This window comes from Rana temporaria, chromosome 1 (assembly GCF_905171775.1).
Source record: "Rana temporaria chromosome 1, aRanTem1.1, whole genome shotgun sequence".
NCBI lineage: Eukaryota > Metazoa > Chordata > Amphibia > Anura > Ranidae > Rana > Rana temporaria.
Genome location: NC_053489.1, coordinates 109,079,646 through 109,104,035, shown reverse-complemented (window position 1 = coordinate 109,104,035; position 24,390 = coordinate 109,079,646). Strand labels below are relative to the sequence as shown.

General features: G+C 40.9%; 1 protein-coding gene across 2 annotated transcripts in view; it reads left to right on the top strand.

Annotated features, from left to right (window-relative positions):
• The window catches only part of SSBP2 (single stranded DNA binding protein 2), a 313,296-nt gene that overhangs the window by 104,910 nt on the left and 183,996 nt on the right, over positions 1–24,390 (top strand). For both annotated transcript variants that reach the window (XM_040341647.1, XM_040341649.1), the window contains exons 3-4: positions 2,552–2,613; positions 5,987–6,071. In XM_040341647.1, the coding sequence (XP_040197581.1) occupies positions 2,552–2,613; positions 5,987–6,071 (147 nt within the window). The remainder of the gene's footprint in view (positions 1–2,551; positions 2,614–5,986; positions 6,072–24,390) is intronic.

Here is a 24,390-nt window from a genome sequence, read left to right as displayed (position 1 = left end):
CACTCCCCCTGATTGGCTGAGACATGGCAGCGGCTCCTGCGGCTGTTAATCAAAGTCAGTCAGCCAATCAGGGGAAAGAGGGGATCAGGGCCTGGTCAGGGCTTTGTGTCTAAATGGATACACAGAGCTCTGACTTGGCTACAGTGCCCCCATAGAAAGCTGCTGGCTGTGGGGGCACTCGATGGGAGGGAGGGACCAGGAGCAGCGAAGAGGATCCGGGCTGCTCTGTGCAAAACCAACTGCACAGGGGAGGTAAGTATAACATGTTTGTCAGGAACATCATTGGGCAGTTAACGAAGAGCAGCATACTTGAGTGCCTTTTCTGCTCTGCCCTTTTCTACTCTCAGTATGTTCCCTATTGACACATGTGTCCTGCAGAAGAAGCTGATTGGCTCCTAATGCCAGCTCTTTCCCTTCTATTGTGAGTGTTGCTGTTCTGAGAATTACAAGAAACTACTGTAAAAAAATAAGTAATTTTTTGCATGTAAAAATACATTTATTTTTTTAAATTTGGTGTCTATTTTTATTATCTGTCTAGAATTAAAGTAGAAGTTCAACCAAAAACTCTAAGGCCCCATACACACGATAGAATCCATCCGCTGAAAAATCCCAGCGAATGGGTTTCAGCGGATAGATCCTATGGTGTGTACACTCCAGCGGATCTGTTTCCGCGGATATTTATCCCCTGGGATGGATTTCCAGCGGATAAATATTTGATGACATGCTATCAAATCTATCCGCTGGAATCCATCCCAACGGATGGATCCGCTGGTCTGTACAGACTCACCGGATCCATCCGTCCGAAGGGATCCCCCGCATGCGTCGTAATGAGTCGATGCATGCGTGGAATTCCTTATATGACAGCATCGCGCACGTCGCCGCGTCATAATCACGGCGCGACACGTCATCGCCAGAGGATTTCGGCGCGGATTTCGATTCGATGGTGAGTACACTCCATCGCATGGAAATCCGCGCAAATCCTCGAGAGGATTTATCCGCGGATAAATCCTCTCGTGTGTATGGGGCCTTAATCTACTTGCAGACACATTCTAAGAATAATCTATCTACCAAAATAAAGCAAAATTCGCTATACCTATTCTGCAGCTGCTCTGGTCTGGTCCCACACTGAGCTGTCAGCTGCGGCTTCTCTGCATAGGCTTCTGCAGGAGAAGCAGCCGACAACGTAAGCCCCATAGTAAGTCTATGGGTAACGTCACTTCCAGGCTTTTCACAACATTCTGTTTGCTGTCTCTCCTGCACACAGCTTCCACCACTGAAGATTGGACCAGATTGGCTTCAGAAAAGGTTATGTATAGCAATGTTTTCTTTACAGAGTTAGATGGAATACAATATGGCTGCCAGTAGATTTTGAGTTAGTTTTTGTTTTTGGCTAAACTTCCACTTTAAGCTTAAAGTGGTTGTAAACCTTTACCCAATGAAGTGACTGGCTTCAGATGATACACAGAGATGAAGCAAATCCACCTACATAAGTTGTACCTATCTATCTTCAGCCGTCTTTCCCCTACATCAAGGGCGTCAAACTCAATTTTATTGTGGGCCGCATCAGCATTTATCGCCCTCAAAAGGGCCAGTTTTATCTGCAAGATTAGATGTCCAGCTCATTCCCTCCCCCTTACATTAGATGTCAAGAGCCACTCCACCATCAGAAGTTGAATCCCCCCACTCTCCCTTACATCACAGTGCACCCCCTTGTCTTATGCTGCTGCTGGGAAGAAGCTGGATGCATTGCTTGAAATCAGAAATTAAGGGTCTGGAGGAGGACCAGAGGAGGGCTGGAGCTCTCCTCCAGCTGAGGTGCGAGGGCCACATGAAATGGCCTGGAGGGTCTGATTCGGCCTGCGGGCCTTGTGTTTGACACCTGTGCTCTGCATTCTTTTCAAAGTGCAGAATTTATATAGCTCAAGTTACACTCTGCAGAGTTCAGGGAGGAGAGCTAATTGGAGGGAAGGGACAGCCCGCTACTTTACACAGGTACAGAGCTAAATATGTCATCAAGACAGTGTGCTAGAGCTACCTCCCCTGTCACCTTCTTACCTCTTGGTGTCAGGAAAACTTGTCAGAAGTGACTCATGCAGATAGCAGCGGAAAGAGGCAGCAGACAGCAATGACGCTTCGTTCTCTGGATTGAGACAAGTACACATTATAAATGGATATGCTCTGTTCATATTTCATGTCGGAGGTTTACAAACCACTTTAAATGATTTTCTCATTAACACATTGGATTAAAATGAGTTTTTTTATGGACTGTATTTTGAGTTTGGCTCGAATGATCTTTTTGTCAATATGACTCAGAACCTTGTAAATGTTTTATTACTAGCTTATCTCATAGTTCTGGACCTATTTAACGCAGAGAGCAGAGGTGTGTAGTAGCCATCAGAAATCATTTGCTTTCAGTAATCTTCCTATCCCTAAATTCTGATTGGTTGCTTTGGGTTACATAATTGCTTACAAATGTGTTCTAGTCCAACTTTGTTATCCCACTGTATTTCATTTTTAATAAAATCTTTTTTTTTTTCTTTTCTTTTTTTAGATAAGATGGGAAAAAAACATTACATTGGGTGAACCCCCAGGATTTCTCCATTCTTGGTGGTGGTAAGTTAGTACATTTAGTAAATTCAAGTTTTATCCATGTAGCCTGTGAATATCTAATATGACAGCTACAGACTAGACATTACACTGTGCATAAAAGACCTTTATGGATGAGAGAGTGGTAGTGGCACGTCTGCTGTGTAATTATATTGTGCTGAAATTGGAAATGATTCCCAGTTTTTTTTTATTGTGATGGTAATGACAGAACATTTCTAACTCTAAAGATATGTTAAACTTTTTTTTTTTTTTTTTTTATTTGATGCTGAATTGTGTTTTGTGTGTGTTTTGCTTCTTTCTTTAATTCGTTATTTTTATTATAGTATATAAAAGTATCTTTGATGTACTGACGTTTATTTGCAGACAGTGCAAAGAGCAATAATATATAACAGTAACAAGTCCGATGCAGGAAGTGGGGGATGACAACGAAGGCGGTCACAATTCCGTGCCAGAGTCCCCAAGGGATCGAACATGACGTTGGTTCATTCATCCAGCCAGCAATCACCAAAAATAATAGCATTGTGTACACGCAGATTTTAAAGTTCTCCCTGTCTTAAAAGGGAAAGAATATAACATTTAAGGCCTGGCCTGAGACGTATTCTGCCGAGAAAACCGGTCGTGTACACTTTTCGCAGAGGAAACCGACGAGGATCTCGTCGGGCCAAAAAGAGAACATGTTCTCTATTTCCTCGTTAGTCAATGGGAAAAGTTGGCTCGCTGAGATCCTCAACGGCTTCACAAGGAACTCGACGAGCAAAACGATGTGTTTTGCCCGTCGAGTTTCTCGGACGTGTGTACGGGGCCTCAGTTTGCATATTCCAGCCGCCTTTTGTGTTTTTCAGTATGCATTTTTGATCCATTGAAGTCTATGGAACCAAAAAACGGAAAATAATCCTTGACCCTTTCCATAAAATGCACAATGTGAACTACATCCATAGGAAACCATGTTACATGGACTGTAGTGTGTTTCTACAAAACTGAAAATGCACTAAAAAATGCATAGGTGTGAACCAGGCCTTGGGGTCCTTTCACATGGGCGTTATGTTTTTTAGTTCAGTTCCTTTTTTTTGGGGGGGGGTAAAATAACGGATCAAAAACGGATACAGATGTCAATTTTTACATCCGTTTTCTTGTCTGCTGACATCCTTGTTTTTTATCAGAATTTTTACCAAAAATAGTGACTGAACTATTCTGATATCGGGGAACTGGAGAAAGTGCAGAGAAGGGCAACCAAACTGATAAAAGGCATGGAGGAGCTCAGCTATGAGGAAAGATTAGAGGAACTGAATTTATTCACTCTTGAGAAGAGGAGAATAAGGGGGGATAAAATTAACATGTACAAATATATAAGGGGTCCATATAGTGAACTTGGTGTTGAGTTATTTTCTTTACGATCAACACAAAAGACAAGGGGGCACTCTTTTTTAGCTAGATTCAGGATGGCGAGCACATACTTGCGTAGCTTAAGACATTTAGGCTACGCCGCCGTTAGTTAGCGAGGCAAGTACATGATTCACAATGTACTTGCCTGCTAAGTTACGGCGGTGTAGCCTAAAGCGGGCGGGCGTAAGGGCGCCTAATTCAAATTTGGCTGAGGGGGCATGTTTTATGATAATTAGGCTTGACCCGACGTGATTGACGTTTTTTTTGCAACTGCGCATGCGCCGTGCGCCTACATTTCCCAGTGTGCATTGTGGCTAAGTCCGCCGCACGGGCCTATTGATTTCGACGTGGACGTAAACGACGTAAATCCCTATTCACGGACGACTTACGCAAACAACATAACATTTTCGAAGCGGGAATGGCAGCCATACTTTAACATTACTATTCCATCTATAAGAGGGAATAACTTTAGGCCTGATAAAGCGTTACGTAAACGGCGTATCTGTACTGCGTCGGCTGGGTGTACGTTCGTGAATAGGCGTATCTAGTGATTTACATATTCTACGCGACCGCAATGGAAGCGCCACCTAGCGGCCAGCCTAAATATTGCACCCTAAGATAGGACGGTGCAAGCCGTCGTATCTTAGATAGGTTTAAGTGTATCTCTGTTTGAGAATACACTTAAACTTAGGTCGGCGCAGATTCAGAGTTAGGGCGGCGTATCTACTGATACGCCGACCTAACTCTACCTGAATCTAGCTATTTATGCCTAGCGGAAAAGGGATTTCATCTCCAAATACGGAAAGGTTTCTTCCTCACAGTAAAATGTGAAACAGACTCCTTCCAAAGGTGGTTCTGACCAGCTCAGTAGAATGCTTTAAGAAAGGTCTGGATTCTTTCCGAAATGTACATAATATAACTGGGTAGTAATATTTATAGGTAAAGTTGTTGATCCGGGATAAATCCGATTGCCTCTCAGGAAGGAATTTTTTCCCCTGCTGTAGCAAATTGGATCATGCTCTGCTGGGGTTTTTTGCCTTCCTCTGGATCAACTGTGGGTATGGAGTTGGGTATATGGGATTGTACAATATTTTTAATTTTATTTTTTTGTGGTTGAACTGGATGGACAGGTGTCTTTTTTCAACCTGACTAACTATGTAACTATGAACTGAACTAAAAAAACGGAACACCCATGTTTTTCGGTCAAAAGCAGATGTCCCAAATTGGATGTAAGCAGATGTCATCCGGTAACATCCATTTTTCGTCTGTTTTTTTTTAACAGAAGAACAATAGGGTTTTTTGCGTCCCAAAAAATGGAACTTAACGGAGGCGAATGTCAGCGGATGATCATTTCAACCCCTTTAAGAAGAGCTACAGTCTCCCCCCAAATACTGTAGCTACTGACTTTTAATATAAGGACACTTACCTGCCCCTGTATCCAGCGATGTCCTCACCCTAGCCGATCTTTAATTGGCTTTGTGTGCAGGCGCCGGCAAATTCACCATCTTCCGACTGCACATGTGCGAACTTCCGCTCAGATCGCTGTGGCAATCTGTCCGGAAGTGGAGTAGCGGGTACTTGTCAAAGTCAACACCATAACAGCCACATTTGCATCAAAATTGCTTTTTGAATATATGACGATCTGGTGACTTCTCTTCAGGGACAGGTATTGCAATGTTAACCTTTGGAAAATATCAAATCCAAGGACAGCCAGGCAAGGAGCATTTTACGATTAAGGCCTGAAATGGCAGTCCACATGTATTTCTCATTACAGGTGTACATTGATCATGATGACCTTTTTATTTTTAGGCTGAAGCGGACTATATTTTAGAATCTATATATTTTATATTGGTAGTTCAGATGGTACACTTCCACATAGAGTGATCTTTCTGTTGTATTGGAACAAGCAAATTGTTGGCATGTTTGGGTGACTGCCTAATCAAGCATTCATTTACAGACATGTTTAATTTCTGCTATCATCTTTTCTCGTTTACAGTGTATTTTGGGATCTGTATTGTGCTGCTCCAGAGAGACGGGAAACCTGTGAACATTCAAGTGAAGCAAAAGCCTTTCATGACTACGTGAGTGACTGGTTTCCCTAGATTTCTTTGTCTATTCCCTTGGTAATAAGGCTTCTGACTACTGTGGGCAGTCACAATTGTATGAAAACTATGACTGCAAATTGTGTATTCTACGTTCACGCATTCATAGAGGTATAGGGGTTGAATTACTAAAACTGGAGAGTGCAAAATCTGGTGCAGCGGTGTATAGAAACCTATCGGCTTCCAGGTTGTTGTTGTTTTGTCAAAGCTTAACTGAAGAAGCTGTCTAGAAGCTATTGTCTACCTTTCCAGATGTAAGTGAATTAAGCCTGGGTTCACACTGAAGGTGGGTGTGAAATCATGTGAGTTCAGCTGACCCTCACACGATTTGAAACCCGCATTTCAGTCTGACTTCAGGAGCTATTTCAGAGACATCTGTGCCAGTTCCACTTTCCATGGGGGTAACCGTGCCGGTGTTCTGCCGAGAAAGGTCCCCAGGCGTATCGCTTGCGCAGTATGGAGCACAACGGAGCCGCCAAAAGTCTCAGACCAACATAAAGAGCTGTACATGGCGCCTGCACACAGCAGACGACTTTGTGCCGCACGCTCCCGATGCTCGTGTAACTCTGCAAGGGGCGGGTGTATTACTATTATATTGTGTAAGGGGCGGATGGCTAAAGAAAAAGCCGAATTTAAAATTGATGGGCAGAGCTGATAAGTTGGTGGTGGTTCTATCAATAAACTACACGTCTTTGCGGGGCGTGTTTCAAAAACTGAAGGGCGGGTTTTGCAATGTTGGTGGGTGGGTTTGCTCCTCTTAACCAACCGCCTCTTACACAATATAATAGTAATACACCAGCCCCTTGCAGAGTTGCATTAGCACCGGGAGCGTGCAGGAGCGAGTGGAACAAGTCGTGCTCATTGCGCAGGCGCCGTGTACAGCTGTTCATCTTTGGTGACTGTTGTGCTCTGTCTGTGCAGTACAGGGAGGGCATTATGCGCCAGGGCACCTTTCTCGGCAGGACACCGGGCTTGCTCCCTAGCCACCCTCTGTTTGTCTATTGACACAGAGCATGCGGCTAGGTTAAACCCCCCCCCCCCCGCTCCCTCGCCACAAGATCTGATTGACAGCAGCACATGCCAATGGTAGTACAGGGATCCTGTAGTTCAGAAGGTTTTTTACCTGAATGCATTAAGGTAAAAAATATATATTTATATTCTAGAATTGGCTTAGTTGAGGGCTAGTGTACCCCAAACCCAATTACATTTTTCAGGTAATGGAAGGACAAACTTGCCTACTGGCTTATTTTATTTTAGGGATATATGCCTGCTGTACACTACTCTAACCAGAATCTTAGGCTGGCCACAGACAAGCAGATATTGAGGAAGTTGTCTGTCCTTGGACAAGCATCAGGACATTTTTTTTTCAGATGCTGACAGCAACACAGTCTACTCCTTCTCTGTTTTTCATAGTAGAGTGAAGCTTCCATAGGGATTTTTCCACACACTGGAACATTTCCCTGTGAGATAACAAGTGACTTTGATTGGCAGAGGTTATCAGTATTGCCTACTTGCAGAATTGGGCAATCATAAGCAATATGGAAATAAATAAGGAGCACTGCTTGCTTTTATCAAGCGGTCTATGGACATCCTTACTCCTATACCCCTGTCACTTAAAATAAAGTGAATATAGAAGTGGCTGCAGGAGGTTATCAGAACTTGGAACGTAGGTGCAGGGATCATGAAAGGCACCCTTGAGATATGGGTAGGTGATGAGTGATTCAACTAGTCGGGATAAGCCAAATATTGGAGATCAGTTTTAGTTGGGTTGACCTTTTTTAATTTTTTTTTTAAGAATTCTAAGAAACTAATGGGCAATAATTCAGTGTTAGTGGTATCGGAGATCACAGCAATACTTCATTATAGTTTTAATAATTTCTTGAGAATGAAATAGCATGTATTCTGCTTTGATTATCATTTGTTGTGTAAAAAATTATTTCATGGCCATTGTGTATTTTGTTTGTAAACTTTATGGATTTTGGATATTTTTTTATGTTTTTTACTGTTTTGTTCTGTTTATTATGGAAAAACGTATTGCCGTGTGATCAGATTATATGCTTTGAGTTGGCTAACAATAAGCAGGATTTGATCAATTGTATTTTGCCTAAAACCTGTGTTCCATACAGAAGTTTTACGTTTGTTAGAGTCACCAGGACAGAGAGAAGGACCCTAACAGTGACACAGATGGCAATAACAACCTAGGTAGTGGGTCCACAAAATCTCCAAACAAAAATGCTGAGAGTCCAAAATTGTTCAACTGGTGACAGCGAGAAAAGCAAAGACTTGCCAATGCATTTCTGGGGCCACAAAATCCCTCTTCATCAGGGCTGAAGAGAGAGGTTAGAAATAGGACAATGAAGCAAAATTGCTGTTGGAAAAGACGCACAAAAACGAATGATAGAAGCACTGACCCCAAAGTGTATAACTTTTTATAACGTTTTTACTCATAGACAACCCTAATTATTTTTGCCAGTAATTTTGTTGCTGTTTATCTACTATTGTTTTTATTTTTTATATTATTATGTGTAGTTTCTAGCTGCAATTTTTCTTAATTTTCAATGAAAGGAAAATTTTGTGGTCCCCAAAACACTTTAGCTGTGCGTTTTTTCTTTTTGTCACCAGTTGAACAAAAGACTTTCATTTGGAGATTTTTTTTTTTTTTTTTTTTTAATTTGGAGATTTTAGTAATGACTTTGTCCACCTTTCAAGTGAAAATTTGTGTTCAGCGCCCTGCCATCACCTGTTCTAGAGCAATAAAAAAACATGGCGGCTAACCTTTCTCTGCTCTATCCAAAATTACATGAAGAGTTATGGCTGGAGCTTGACTTATTTTCCACTTTGGTTTTAGAATATTTTCTTGCTTTAAACATTGAAATACTGGGGATTATTGTTTTATAAATTTATTTTATTTACAGTCATCTCTTTCTTGATATTATTCTGTATTCGTTTTTTGGTATTGTGATTTTAACCATGGCTAAATCATTTAATTATTAGTCCATCTGCACCTGCTGGGAAGTCCATCTAATGCAGCTTCCTGTGGTAGTGTTGCAATGATGCTGCACTGCTGCTGAACTCCAAGCAGTGTTGTCACCCTTATGTAGGCTGCCCCTACTTGTGCTACATTAGGATGAAAAGCTGTTGCAGAGGGTGTTATCACTATTGCCATTGCTGATTCATAGAGCTGTAGCTCATCCATCAAGTTGTGCCCACCGCGTCCTGGATTGACAACGCTACCTCTGTTGCCTACACCTCCAACTATGAGCTGCAGTGTCTGGAAGGGGAATCACATGAGACACAAATGGAGAATTGTGTCTCACTCTGGGGAGGCAAAGGAAGTTTTTTTGTTTATGTGTGTTGTACTTCACATGGTAACTGGATTTGGTACTTGTTCAGTCTGCCTTTTAGTTGTTCTTTAAGATCTAGAAGAATGGAAAGACATATTGCAGTCCATTTTACTTTTAGGGGGGAGTTTAAAGTGATTGTAAAGTCTTGTTTTTTGTTTTTGTTTTTACAATAACAAACATGTTATACTTACCTGCTCTGTGCAGGGGATTTGAACAGAGCAGCCTGGATCCTCCTCTTCTCAGGTCCCTCTTCATTGTTCCTGGCCCCTCCCTCCCGTTGAGTGCCCCCACAGCAAGCAGCTTGGTATGGGGGCACCTGAGCCGAGCTGCAGCTCCTTTCTGCCTCGCTCCTGATTGGCTAACTGACTTCGATTGACAGCAGCAGGAGCCAATGGCCGGGTGGCTGAGGGATTCGTGGACAGAGATGGAGCTCAGGTAAGTTATAGGGGTGCTGCAACACACAGAAGGCTTTTTATCTTAATGCATTCTATATCTAAAAAACCTTCTGACGTTACAGCTTCTTTAAAAAAAATGAGGTTCTCTGTGTATTTAGAGATCTATTAATTACAGTAAACGTGAAGTGTTTCTAAACGTGTCACCACATTGCCAATATGTAATGGACACTTTCAAGCACATCTACACCCTCTACTTCCTCCTTTAAAAATCCCCACTATTGGCCAATGGGGCTGTCCAATGAAGTGTTGGACCAGTAGAGAGGCAAATAAAAGAAAGCAACGAAGTCCTGCATTTCTTGCTTTGCCCTGGAAAAAATCTACAAATTGATATCCAGTTGGTATAGGGACCCTGTCTCTTTTCACTGTATTTTCCCTGCAACCCCCGATGGGTGTTGGCATTGTAACAGAAGCATTTGGGAATGTGATTTGATCTATTCAATTTGGAGCACAATTTTTCAGATAATGAGAGTTACGATGAGTCTTTCACTCCCTCCCCTAAAATTGCCCTTTTATCTATTTTACTGGGGTCCGTCTGATCTCAGAAGTCTTGACTACTATGATTTATTTTTTTAATCCGCTGCCAGGCAGCTCGTATCTAGATATTAGAAGATCAAATGTTGTTATTATTTTTAGCGTATATGATTTATATAAATAAATATTTGTCTAAATAACATTTGTTTTACAAATTTTTTAACCTGACAAAGGTTTCTCAGAGCATTATGGGTTAGCTAAATAGGCAGCAAAGTAAAGGCAAACTAAGGCAGGCCATACATTATGCTTTTTCCTTTCCTCCAACCACGGACTGTGTTTATGGGGAAATCCTTCTGACGGCAGCTATAGTTGCTGACAGGCTGGTTGTATCAATTGTACAGCCAGCCTGCCCATTCATGTATTAAAACAAAAATTTCAATCTGCCTATGGCCAGCTTATTTATCTGACAGAAACATTGAATTATGCTAAGGAACAAGTCCTTGTTCTGAGGGCTCATAAAGTTCTATAAACAATGGGAATCTTTTAGAACAACTAAAAGGTAATAATGTCAGTAATGTAAAAAGAAGACTGGAGCACTGCCTACTGCTGTGACGAAGCACAACATATTTTTTAAATGTCATATTTACCCAAGTAAAATAATTTTAAGTTATATTGTACGAGGGGGTGCTGATAAGTATTTGAGCCTTCCCCAGAAAAAATTGAGCGAAGAAGCTGTAAATTGCAGAGTGTACTGCCCAATTTGTCTATATTCAATGGTGTAAAAATCAGCAACTTATGATTTTAACTTTTCTTTATTTTTCAATTCCAAAGTGAACATGGCAGCACCTCCAGAAAAATTAAATGTGGAAGAGCATAGGACCATAATCAAGTTCCTGTTTCTCCAAGGGAAAGGTGCGAAGCAGATCCATAATGAAATGTCACAAACTTTTGGTGACAATGGCACTTCATATGCAACATTGGGTTGTCAATTTTATAACTGGCCATTTTGGTGTTGAAAGTGAGAAACCCTGTGGAAGGCCTGTTTGTCTCTAAGCCTGCAAAAGTCAAAAGTTTTGGGATCCACTTTGCTGCAAACTTTCTCATTTCTCAATCCATTGTGGATAATGGCGCCAAATCTCTCACGTCATATTCCCAGATATGTAGCAATACTTTTGGCTGATTATCGGCTGTGTTCCATGATCATGTCATGGATGGCTTTCACATTTGCAGGCACAGAGACTGAAACAGGCCTTCCACTGAGTTTCTCACTTTCAACACCAAACTGGCCAGTTTTAAAATTGGCAACGTACCGTTGAAGGGTCACTGTCACCCAAAGTTTGTGACGTTTCATCACGGATCTGCTTCGCACCTTTCCCTTAGACCCCTTTCACACTGGGTCGCTTTTCAGGCGCTATAATGCTAAAAATAGCGCCTGCAAAGCCACCTGAAACAGCCGCTGCTGTCTCTCCAAAGTGAAACCCCCGAGGGCTTTCACACTGGAGCAGTGCGTTTGCAGGATGGTAAAACAAGTCCTGCTAGCTGTATCTTTGCATCGGTGAAGGAGCGGTTTGTATACCACTCCTATCCATTGAAATCAGAGGCGCTTTGCAGTGATTTTTAACCCTTTCTCGACCGCTAGCGGGGGTTAAAACCGCCCTGCTAGCGCCCAAATAGTGCCGCAAAATTGACGGTAAAGTGCTGCTAAAAATGGCACCACTTTACCGCCGACACCGCCCCCCGCCTCAGTGTGAAAGGGGCCTTGGAGAAACAGGAACTTGATTATAGTCCTTAGCTCTTCCACATTGAATTTTTCTGAAGGTGCTGCCATGTTCATTTTAGTCCTAAAAATAGAAAGCAAAGTTAAAATCAGAGGTAGTTGATTTTTGTACCATTGAATATAGACAAATTGGCCAGTACACCCTGCAATTTACAGCTTTCTCGCTTAATTTTTTTCTGGGTAAGGCTCAATACTTATCAGCACCCCCTCGTATTCCGTTGTACAGGGAGTGCAGAATTATTAGGCAAGTTGTATTTTTGAGGATTAATTTTATTATTGAACAACAACCATGTTCTCAATGAACCCAAAAAACTCATTAATATCAAAGCTGAATATTTTTGGAAGTAGTTTTTAGTTTGTTTTTAGTTTTAGCTATTTTAGGGGGATATCTGTGTGTGCAGATGACTATTACTGTGCATAATTATTAGGCAACTTAACAAAAAAAAAATATATACCCATTTCAATTATTTATTTTTACCAGTGAAACCAATATAACATCTCAACATTCACAAATATACATTTCTGACATTCAAAAACAAAACAAAAACAAATCAGTGACCAATATAGCCACCTTTCTTTGCAAGGACACTCAAAAGCCTGCCATCCATGGATTCTGTCAGTGTTTTGATCTGTTCACCATCAACATTGCGTGCAGCAGCAACCACAGCCTCCCAGACACTGTTCAGAGAGGTGTACTGTTTTCCCTCCTTGTAAATCTCACATTTGATGATGGACCACAGGTTCTCAATGGGGTTCAGATCAGGTGAAGAAGGAGGCCATGTCATTCGTTTTTCTTCTTTTATACCCTTTCTTGCCAGCCACGCTGTGGAGTACTTGGACGCGTGTGATGGAGCATTGTCCTGCATGAAAATCATGGTTTTCTTGAAGAATGCAGACTTCTTTCTGTACCACTGCTTGAAGGTGTCTTCCAGAAACTGGCAGTAGGACTGGGAGTTGAGCTTGACTCCATCCTCAACCCGAAAACACCCCACAAGCTCATCTTTGATGATACCAGCCCAAACCAGTACTCCACCTCCACCTTGCTGGCGTCTGAGTCGGACTGGAGCTCTCTGCCCTTTACCAATCCAGCCACGGGCCCATCCATCTGGCCCATCAAGACTCACTCTCATTTCATCAGTCCATAAAACCTTAGAAAAATCAGTCTTGAGATATTTCTTGGCCCAGTCTTGACGTTTCAGCTTGTGTGTCTTGTTCAGTGGTGGTCGTCTTTCAGCCTTTCTTACCTTGGCCATGTCTCTGGGTATTGCACACCTTGTGCTTTTGGGCACTCCAGTGATGTTGCAGCTCTGAAATATGGCCAAACTGGTGGCAAGTGGCATCTTGGCAGCTGCACACTTGACTTTTCTCAGTTCATGGGCAGTTATTTTGCGCCTTGGTTTTTCCACACGCTTCTTGCGACCCGGTTGACTATTTTGAATGAAACGTTTGATTGTTCGATGATCACGCTTCAGAAGCTTTGCAATTTTAAGAGTGCTGCATCCCTCTGCAAGATATCTCACTATTTTTGACTTTTCTGAGCCTGTCAAGTCCTTCTTTTGACCCATTTTGCCAAAGGAAAGGAAGTTGCCTAATAATTATGCACACCTGATATAGGGTGTTGATGTCATTAGACCACACACCTTCTCATTACAGAGATGCACATCACCTAATATGCTTAATTGGTAGTAGGCTTTCGAGCCTATACAGCTTGGAGTAAGACAACATGCATAAAGAGGATGATGTGGTCAAAATACTAATTTGCCTAATAATTCTGCACTCCCTGTATATTAAATAAAGAAAAAATGTACAAAACCACCATACATTTACTTGAAGGATTTCCAGCATTTCTCCTGTACTGATCTTTCGAATGACATTCATACTGGCTGTGTCTTGCGGTGCAAACTGTACCACTGCTTTTTTTATTAAATCAAATTACATTGGAAACAGAGCAGCTTCTCCCGCACACATCACATTCCATAGCACCGCTAAGCTCTTCCTTGTTGGGAGTTTGCAGAGTCAGCACTGGTAACCAGAGATGGGTATATCATTGTGACAGGGAAATGTCATAGTTTGAATTTTCTGTAATTATTCCTAATGATAATTTAATGTGCTGTGTTATAAGCCTGAAACGGCATCTTGCTAATTTTAAACTGTATTTTTGCAACCACAAAGCATGCAACAATTATTTCTAAACAATACAGCTGTGTAATTATTTCAGGAAGCAAACTTTAAAATTCATTAAACCTGATTACTAAATATGAATCAAACTCGCTTTGTTTTTGCCACTGAAAATGAAAAAAAAAAATTAAATAAAAAATAAATGGATTTCTTTCACAGATATGTAAATCATTTTGGGGATAACATGTCTGTCGTTTTGTTGCTACTTTGCTGTGGTTGGCAATTCCTTTCTTTCTTGTTTTATTCTTGGATGCTATGAGGACAGTTCTGCTCTTCCCTATCCCAGTGGATGCTGCTTTTTTTTTTTTCTTCTGCGGCTGTGAGCTTAAAATATAACTCTGACAAATGTCTTAGCACCCAGAGTATACATTAGCTTGGTTGGTGAATTAACAAAGCACCACAGCAGAAATTGGGAATAGATAAAGATACCCAGTGATATTACATGGTCAGTGTTCTTTCCAGGTTCTGCGGGATTGTACAACACTTGGAGTGTGCCTGTGGGCTATTTCAGCTGCTGCTGCTGAGATTTTGCAGATCTTTGTGCTAAATTTTGCAGATTAAATAGCCTATTATTTCCTAGTGTTGACATCAGCATTAAAGTGGATTTAAACCCACTCTCATCCTTTCTAAACTACTGCCATAGTGCTGATGTATAAGGATATACATGCCTCCTGCATGTATCCTTACCTGTCAAATGTCTCCCCTCTGTCTGTTAAAAGAACTGAAAAACTTCAGATTCTGTGGGTGTATCTGTTGTCTTGAGCTCAGTGGGTAGAGCTGTGATGTCAGTAGACTCCCCTTGTCAACATGCATTTTTTCCTGTGTATTCCTTACACTAAATTCTGCTATGATCACTAACTGTAATGGTCAGGGGTTAACGCCGTTTACGATATTCCATTCCACCAACCCATGACAGCTTATCGACACTCCACAATCCAGCAGACGAACCCCAATAACGAGACACAGCTCTGTTTGAGGTTCAAACGAATAGATAGTTTAATGGTAAACTCAGGCTCTTATACAGTTAGCAACCAAATATGAACAATGACTCAACTCCACCCACAACATTATACAATGCTTCCTAACGAGCCTCCAATACACATCTTGGGTAGACTTTCCGGCACCAGGTCTGACACATCAGACATCTGACCTTTTAGACCATGGGTCTTCAAACTATGGCCCTCCAGTTGTTCAGGAACTACAATTCCCATCATGCCTAGTCATGTCTGTGAATGTCAGAGTTTTACAATGCCTCATGGGATGTGTAGTTCCACAACAGCTGGAGGGCCGTAGTTTGAGGACCCCTGTTTTAGACTGTGCTAGCTCACAACACATTTATCATCAATAGAACTTCACACAATAGTGTCAATTAGCATCACACAATGAAAAGGTCTTTAGAAGCCAGACTAAGGTTAGTTTACATGACAGTAGCAGACTTAATTACCACCTCAACAGTCTGTGTTCCCACATGAATGAATCACTCTATTGACCAGTTGGGTTTAGAATCAACAACCTGTAATATTTCAAGATATCCTGCAATACATTGTGAATTATTACTCTCCCATCTCATGTAATCCGAGATATCATTTCTCAGTCATCCTATGCCCCTAGTGGACATAGGATGACCCTAGACACAAGAGTCATTGGTGAAGCTGAAACAGGAGTACCCCACACCCTGCAAGAGCCTCTGGGTCCCAAGGGCCATGCCGTTACACTAACATCCTGTCAAAATCTAGAAAAGTAACCACATGACTTCAGAAAAGGAGTGGGGGTGGGAATTAAAAAAAGAATACCTGTCTCCAGGCTAGTTCATGATATGTAAATAACCTGTCACTCACAGCAAGAGGGCAGAACGGACTAAGGTTTTTCTCTGTAAGTCCATTTTTATTTCACTGAACAATAAGAGGATTGCTCAGAGCTGTATTAACTCTGTGTGGCAAGACTGGGCACAAATGATAGGAAATCTTATACTGTACATTTTGACAAAAAAATAAAAATAAAGACATTTTCGTGTTTACATCCACTTTAAGTGTGTACATGAATCTGGTTAAAGAAGAAACTGTAGTGTTTTGGATTAATTATCAAAATGTATATTTTTTTTTCACGAAAACACAATTAATGCATGCACAGGATTCCAAGTGTGCCTTAGGTTATTTAAAAGAGTATTATTATTATTATTATACAGGATTTATATAACGCTAACAGTTTTCACAGTGCTTTACATATTAAAGGGAGACCATACACCAACAGTGCAATTCATAACAAGAGGGTTAGGCCTCGTACAGACGAGGAGATCTCCGGTGGAAACGGTCCAGTGCGATACGTGAACTCCCACGAGGGTCCAGACGAGTCCAACGCGTTTCGGGACACTGTCCCTTCATCAGGAGCTAATATCCGGGCAGGAGTTTTTTCCATTTTGATTTATCCAAGGGATGTTGGCAGCATAAATAGGTCTTTGATGTTCTCTCTATTGCCCTGTAAAAAAACACACCCACACAAACACTATATGTATTGATTTGTAATCTTAAGTAATGAGTTCTTGCAGAATAAAAAGATCCATAGCAGAAATGTAAAGACTGCACCAGTCAATAGGGGGTGTACAGGTGTGAGAAGGGGAGTAGTTATAATATACAATTAATATTAATTGTATATATGATAATATAAAAAAGGGAAAAATTACAGTATATAAAGCATTATACATTTCCTTTAATGTGATGCAGGACTTGGAAAATAAGCCAGGAAACCCTCAGTCAATGACAAAATGTTAAAGTGAGATGCACAAAAAGAGGCTGACCTCCTTTTCTATGGGAAAGTTGAATGCAATAAATTGATGTCATCTGGCAATTAAGAACATTCCTATAAGTGATAACATCTCACAATCTAAAGTCCTTATAGGTGAAATGTAATATAGGAGAGGAGCTTATTGTGTAAAAAAACAACAAACACAAAATTCCCAGCTCACTTACCAGCCAGCCTTGGTCAATTTATTTGTTGCAGACTGGCTGGTAAGCGAGCTGGGAAATTTTGTTTGAAGGGTGACGCATTTCAAAAAACAACAATTTGCTCCTTTCTGCAAAGGCCAGTTATTGGTTGGAGTGGTTGACATTGGTTTTGTTAATATGAGTCGCACGGTTCTTCTCTAAAACTACAGGAATATTTTAAAGATCGATTTTTCTTTTTCCCCTCTATAATTTGGCGTGAGTGTCAGGTGTTACTTTTATTCTCCTTTTTTTTTTTTTGGTTCTTTACAGCTGCTAATAGAGAATTCTGCATCCGCGTGATATCAAGAGATTATTGTGATCACTTTGGCATAGGAAGATTAGGATAATATCCGCTACTAAATCTTGTTAACTCAAATCCTTTTCAAGTCACCCGCAGGCAGTAATCTGGATACATTTCGGGCAGCAGTGAAGTGTAGGTGTTGTGCTTGTTGTCCATCAAGTTTATGAATGACCTTTCACTGAGTTAAGGGTCCTAAAGGAATACTCCATGCACACTGAAGCTGATAAAGGCTATAAAAAAACGCCAGTAGCTTTGCAGGGAGCCTTTCAACGTTTTTTTAGCGTTTTTGCAATAGCTTTAATCAGCGTTTTTCAGTGTAGGTTTTTTTATTTTTTTTTACTTTTTTTCCAATGGATTAAAAAACCCTTAACGCTGGCACCGGCGTTTTTGAGCGTTTTTTAGCGTTTTTTCCTGCCAAAAAACTTTGAACGCAAATTTCGGGCGTTCAGAAAAAAGCCAATAAACTCCAAAGCTCATTAACACTAAAAAACGCCCAGGTGTGCATGGGCTAACTTAGAGTTCAGTTTATGGGCTTTAAAAAAAAAAAAAAAAGCCAAAACGCCAATAAACTGCAGTTTATCAGCTTTAGTGTGCATGGAGCTTTCTCGGCAGAATTCAGCCAGAAACTCGGTTTAGAGCTGAATTCTGCCGAGAAACCCGTTAAAAAAAAAATTCTCTAGCAAAGCGCAGTGACGTACAACACGTACGACGGCATTATAAAGGGGAAGTTCCATGTGGATGACGCCACCCTTGGGGCTACTTTAGCTGATTTTGTGTCAGTAAAAGAAGATTCGCGCTTTTCTGTCTGTTACAGCGTGATGAATGTGCTTACTCCATTACGAACGCTAGTTTTACCAGAACGAGCGCTCCCGTCTCATAACTTGCTTCCTAGCATGTGCAGGTTTTTCACGTCGTTTAAGCCCACACACGATCATTTCTTACAACACGAAAAACGACATAGTTTAAAACGTGGCTAAAAAATGCAGCATGTTCGATTTTTTTTTATTTTTATTTTTTACGTTTTTCAGAACCCGAAAAATGCTGTGAAGCCCACACACGGTCATTTTAAATGACATTTTTTAAAAACGTCGTTTTTTTACATGCCGAAAAATGTTCGTGTGTACGCGGCATTATAGGTTTCTAAAGTAAAATCCTGCCCACCCCTCACACTTTTTGCACCTCTGGACTGGTTAGTGAGGATTTAGGAATAAATCGTATCTTGCTGACATTTAGAGGGTATGTATATATGTTTGTTTTATATATATATATATATATATATATATATATATATATATATATATATATATATATATATATATATATATATATATATATATATATTCCTTATTTATGCATTTGCCAAAAAAATTTGCATATTGTATACCTCCCAACTTTCTGAGGTATGTAGGCAAGTATGTAGGCAAAAGACACACCTGCTGCACCCCCAGTTATGGGGATCATTATAAATTATTCTACAAGTGCTTTTTTCAGCAATAATTGTCTTTTATATCTGCATTTTAAAATGGCAATTGTAATAATAAATGCTCATTTAGAGGTAGACCGCTGTGGAGAAAAGAGGGGATTTGGTTCCAAAAGTGGAACAGACCCTCCAAATGAGGGGCAGTTGGGAGGTACGATATGTACTCCTATCCAGCTAGCAAGTGAAGGACTCCTTTTCATGGTTTCCTGTCTCTCCCTAGCTTTATTATAAAAAGCCTGCTATTTACAGAGCTCAGTAGCTTAAAATTAAATTTTAATCACAGGCGAACAAGACAGAGCAGTGACTCCTCCATTATTGGAAGGCTTGGCACAAGGGTACAGTGATATCAGTCCTAAGGGCCAGTTCACACTAAAACTTCTGCGTTCCAGATGCGTTTTTGCATGCGTGTTTCTGATGCATTCCAGTGTGCTTTTCCCTTCTTTTTGTTCCTTAGCTCAATTGAGGACCTGTGTATTCTGGTGCATTTTTGATGCTTTTTGCCACATTTCAGATGCGTTCCATACAGAAAAAATGTAACATGTTCTACATTTGCTCACTGCACTGGAATGCACTGCACTATTGTGAACTAGGGCCACTGGAATCCATTTTAAACACTGTCCATGTGTTTTTGATGCAGAATACAAATGCATTAGACTGCATCTGGTGTGAACAGCCCTTAAGGCAGACAGTTTGTGTGGCTTTGTTTCAATAATCCCGAAAGTATATGTAAACCCCCACCTTGTAAAACAACCCATTCAATTTAAAATAGAGATGATGGGCAAAAAATTTGTGTATAATTTACATATAAAAACATTTATACTGTTGTATAAAAACATTATAAATACCCCCCCCCCCCCCGTTTTCCCACATACCCTCTGTTCTCAGCTGAGAGAGCTGAGGGAGGAGAAACAACATGACACCGGTCTTCCCAATGAATGGCTGTGCAGGAGGGGCTTGTCATTACAAGTTTTATCGTTAAAGGAGCGCACACTGAGTTCTCAGCACAGCTTGAAAACTGACCATGCTGTGCTCTCCTGCTTAGTGTAATCCGTTTTAAAAGAAAAGCAGAGAACACCAGGCAGGGATTTCACACAAAAGAAGCAATACAAAGAACCGGAGACTTTTTCATACAAGTACATGGTACAGCAGGAACATATCAGGAATATGAAATGTTGGGATAACATTCTTTAATGCTCTGTAGATACTTTGTCGTGTGTGTTTGTGCACGCGCAGCTATCCTGTGAACATGATTTTTCTCTTGTGTGGGAATAAAGCTAGGTCATGTCTTTTCTGCCAGTCCTGCACTACACAGGATTACAAGAGAATTAAAGTCAAATTCAGCTTTTATTCTAGCTGCATTTAAAATGGTTTATTTTTTTTAAATATTAAATTTATTGAAATAATTTATGTTTTTATCTGTTTTTGGAATTGGTTCTAACTTTTTTTTTTTTTTTTTTTAAATAAAAGTTTAAAATGATTTTGACCCATCATGATGATTAGGATTTTCCTTCAACCAGCTTTGTTTATAAGCACTGGTTTACTTTTATCTTTTGCTGGTCAGATCAATATTTAATCTATTTATCCAGTGATCTTATATACTTAAAATTCATCCGGTGAAAGATATCATGCAGTATGCTGGTATACATCATAATACTAATTCATACGAATGTGCAAGTATCTGATGTTCAGCCTTATGTTGGATTTATAGGTTCTATTTAACCTTATTTACTGTCCTATAGTCATCTTATATGAAAAGGGTTTCTGGTGACACCATTGTCATGTGATCATTCAGAACCAATGTACTATTCATTGCCAGTGTTCTGCCATAGCTTCTTGGCAGCATAGTCCTGCTGGCATGTGGGATGTTTCTACTGTTAAAACCACAAATATTTATACCTGCTTTAGTTGACAGCATCAGACAAGCATGTCAAAATCTAAAAATTAAAAGAAACTAAACCTGTTACATATGCTACGTTTCCACTGAGCGGATCGGTTCGGTACGGTTCGGTACGGTACGCTATTTTGGGTGTTTCCATTATGAAAGCGTGCCATAAAACCGAACCGTACCGCACCATTCAGGGTCCTGCTTCTCATGTGGGTCCATAGAAAATGGAACGGTACGGTTAGGGCGGAGCTACTGGCGTCACACAGTACTTTCCACTGATTGGTGGTCAGAAAACATCAATGCTGACGTCAAAGCAAAGCGCCAAACAATCACCACGTCGCCTTATTAGTCCATATAAAGGAGAAGGATGCCAGCAAACAACAGCAGGGTCTGGTTATCTGAGGAACTATCTACGTTCTTAGCAATCATCGGCGATGGCGTTATTCAGAGTGAGCTTGATGGATCAGTGAGAAATGAAAAGGTCTATAAAGATATTTCTCAGCGGATGGCAGCCGAGGGATTTGAACGGACGTCGGGCCAGTGTAGGGCAAAGCTTAAAAAGCTTAAAGCACAATATAAAAAAATTAAGGACGCCAACAGCCGTAGTGGAAACTGTCCAACTGCTTGGAGGTGGTACGACGCCATGGACGCCATTTACGGTCATCGGCCAGCAAACCAAGGCAGGGAAGGAGGTCTGGACTCTGCAACTGTAATTCTCGAATCTATGGTAGACCCCTTTGGTAAGTTTTTTTTTTTTAAAAACTTTGCATAGGATATCGCTCTGCTTACCATTTAAAATATAATATCTAACCATATGTTTATTTTCAGAAACAGTTGATGGACTCTCCACTGATGCATCAAACTTATCAGAAGATGGACCTTCAATGTCTTTCAGCAGCAACAGCAGCAGTATTTCCTCAAGCCAACCACAGAGTAGCCAACCACAGAGTAGCCAACCACAGAGTAGCCAACTACAGAGTACTCCCAATGCACCAAGGCACAATGGTAAGACATGATGATAATAAAGTAATTTTTAACTGCATTTTCTTAAACTAAAACAGCAGTGGGGCAGATGTGCAGGAGGTACAGTGTTGGAATAGATAAGAAGGGGGAGATCAGCTGTGGGGGAGATGTGCAGGAGGTACAGTGTTGGAATAGATAAGAAGGGGGAGATCAGCTGTGGGGGAGATGTGCATGAGGTACAGTGGTGGAAGAGATGAGAAGGGGGGGACCAGCTGTGGGGGAGATGTGCAGGAGGTACAGTGGTTAAATAGATGAGGAGGGGGAGATCAGCTGTGGGGGAGATGTGTATGAGGTACAGTGGTGGAAGAGATGAGAAGGGGGGGATTAGCAGGAGGTACAGTGGTAGAAGAGATGAGAAGGGGGTTCAGCAGTGGGCAGATGAGCAGTGCTGTGTATTGGTGTAGCAGATGAGCGGGGGGAACAGAGGTGTGGCAGTGAATCAGTGTGGTACAGTCTAGTGGGGCAGATGAGAAAGGAGCTTACAGTATTGGTTTGGCAGATGTTACCAAAAGCAATATTTAGGTCTTTTGTATATTACAGGTGAAAGGAGAAGGTTCCAGTTGGATCTGCGCACAGTTATGGAGGATATGCGGGCAGCAGAAGAAAGGCAGCTGGAAAGAATGGATAACCTTTCTGAGAGGCGGTTTCAAGCACTACGTCAGGATGCACAGGAAGCTATGCGCCAGGAGGCAGAAATTGCCCGGCAGCAGATGGAGCAGTTGGCTACCTTCAACCAGGCCTTCCTCGGTGTCCTTGGTCAGCTTGTTCAAGTGATTGGAGCCAATCGTCAACCCAGGTCACCACCCAGACATTAGTGCCTTTCATGCAGCACAGGACCTGTACCCATGTTTACGTTTAAAAATAAAGTGGGTTTTAAAGGTTAGATTTTTTTTTTAATAGGCTCCTTTGAGCCATCAGCGATCACACAAGATTGGACACATTTGCTCCTTGCTGCACATGGCTTTCTTTGTGCTGCTGCTCTGATTCCCTTCTGCCTCCTTTGCGTTATCACCCCCCCTTGGACGGTGGAGCCTGGATTTCAACAAAGGGCACCCCCGATCGCTTAATTTCTTCTCATTTTTGCATTGTAGATGTAATTGCGAATATACTTGGCATTTTTGGTTTACCTTTTCCTTTAATTTCCTTTTTAGATGTTTTTTTTCTTGGTCTGAATTTCTCACTTCCTGTTCCTTCTCAGTAAACCTGACAACATCATCTGAGCTGTGTTTAGTCAGTCAGCACAGCTTATTGAACAGCTTACTAAGGAGGAACAGGAAGTGAGAAATTCAGACCAAGAAAAAAAAAAAAAAACATTTATTGGTAGTGAAATTGAAGAAAAAAACTACAATGCAATAGCTTAGGGATATGCAATTAGTGGATATCCAACTGTTTCAGAACTACGATTCCCATGTGGCATAGCAAGACTCTGACAGTCACAAGCATGACACCCAGAGGCAAAAGCATGATGGGACTTGTAGTTCTGCAAAACAGCTGGATTTCCGCTAATTGCGTATCCCTGCACTAGCTTAATAAAAAAACAAACCTTTACAAGCTCTTTATTGTAAACAATGTTTCTACATTTTTTTTTCTTGGTCTGAATTTCTCACTTCCTGTTCCTTCTCAGTAAACCTGACAACATCATCTGAGCTGTGTTTAGTCAGTCAGCACAGCTTATTGAACAGCTTACTAAGGAGGAACAGGAAGTGAGAAATTCAGACCAAGAAAAAAAAAAAAAAACATTTATTGGTAGTGAAATTGAAGAAAAAAACTACAATGCAATAGCTTAGGGATATGCAATTAGTGGATATCCAACTGTTTCAGAACTACGATTCCCATGTGGCATAGCAAGACTCTGACAGTCACAAGCATGACACCCAGAGGCAAAAGCATGATGGGACTTGTAGTTCTGCAAAACAGCTGGATTTCCGCTAATTGCGTATCCCTGCACTAGCTTAATAAAAAAACAAACCTTTACAAGCTCTTTATTGTAAACAATGTTTCTACATTTTTTTTTCTTGGTCTGAATTTCTCACTTCCTGTTCCTTCTCAGTAAACCTGACAACATCATCTGAGCTGTGTTTAGTCAGTCAGCACAGCTTATTGAACAGCTTACTAAGGAGGAACAGGAAGTGAGAAATTCAGACCAAGAAAAAAAAAAAAAAACATTTATTGGTAGTGAAATTGAAGAAAAAAACTACAATGCAATAGCTTAGGGATATGCAATTAGTGGATATCCAACTGTTTCAGAACTACGATTCCCATGTGGCATAGCAAGACTCTGACAGTCACAAGCATGACACCCAGAGGCAAAAGCATGATGGGACTTGTAGTTCTGCAAAACAGCTGGATTTCCGCTAATTGCGTATCCCTGCACTAGCTTAATAAAAAAACAAACCTTTACAA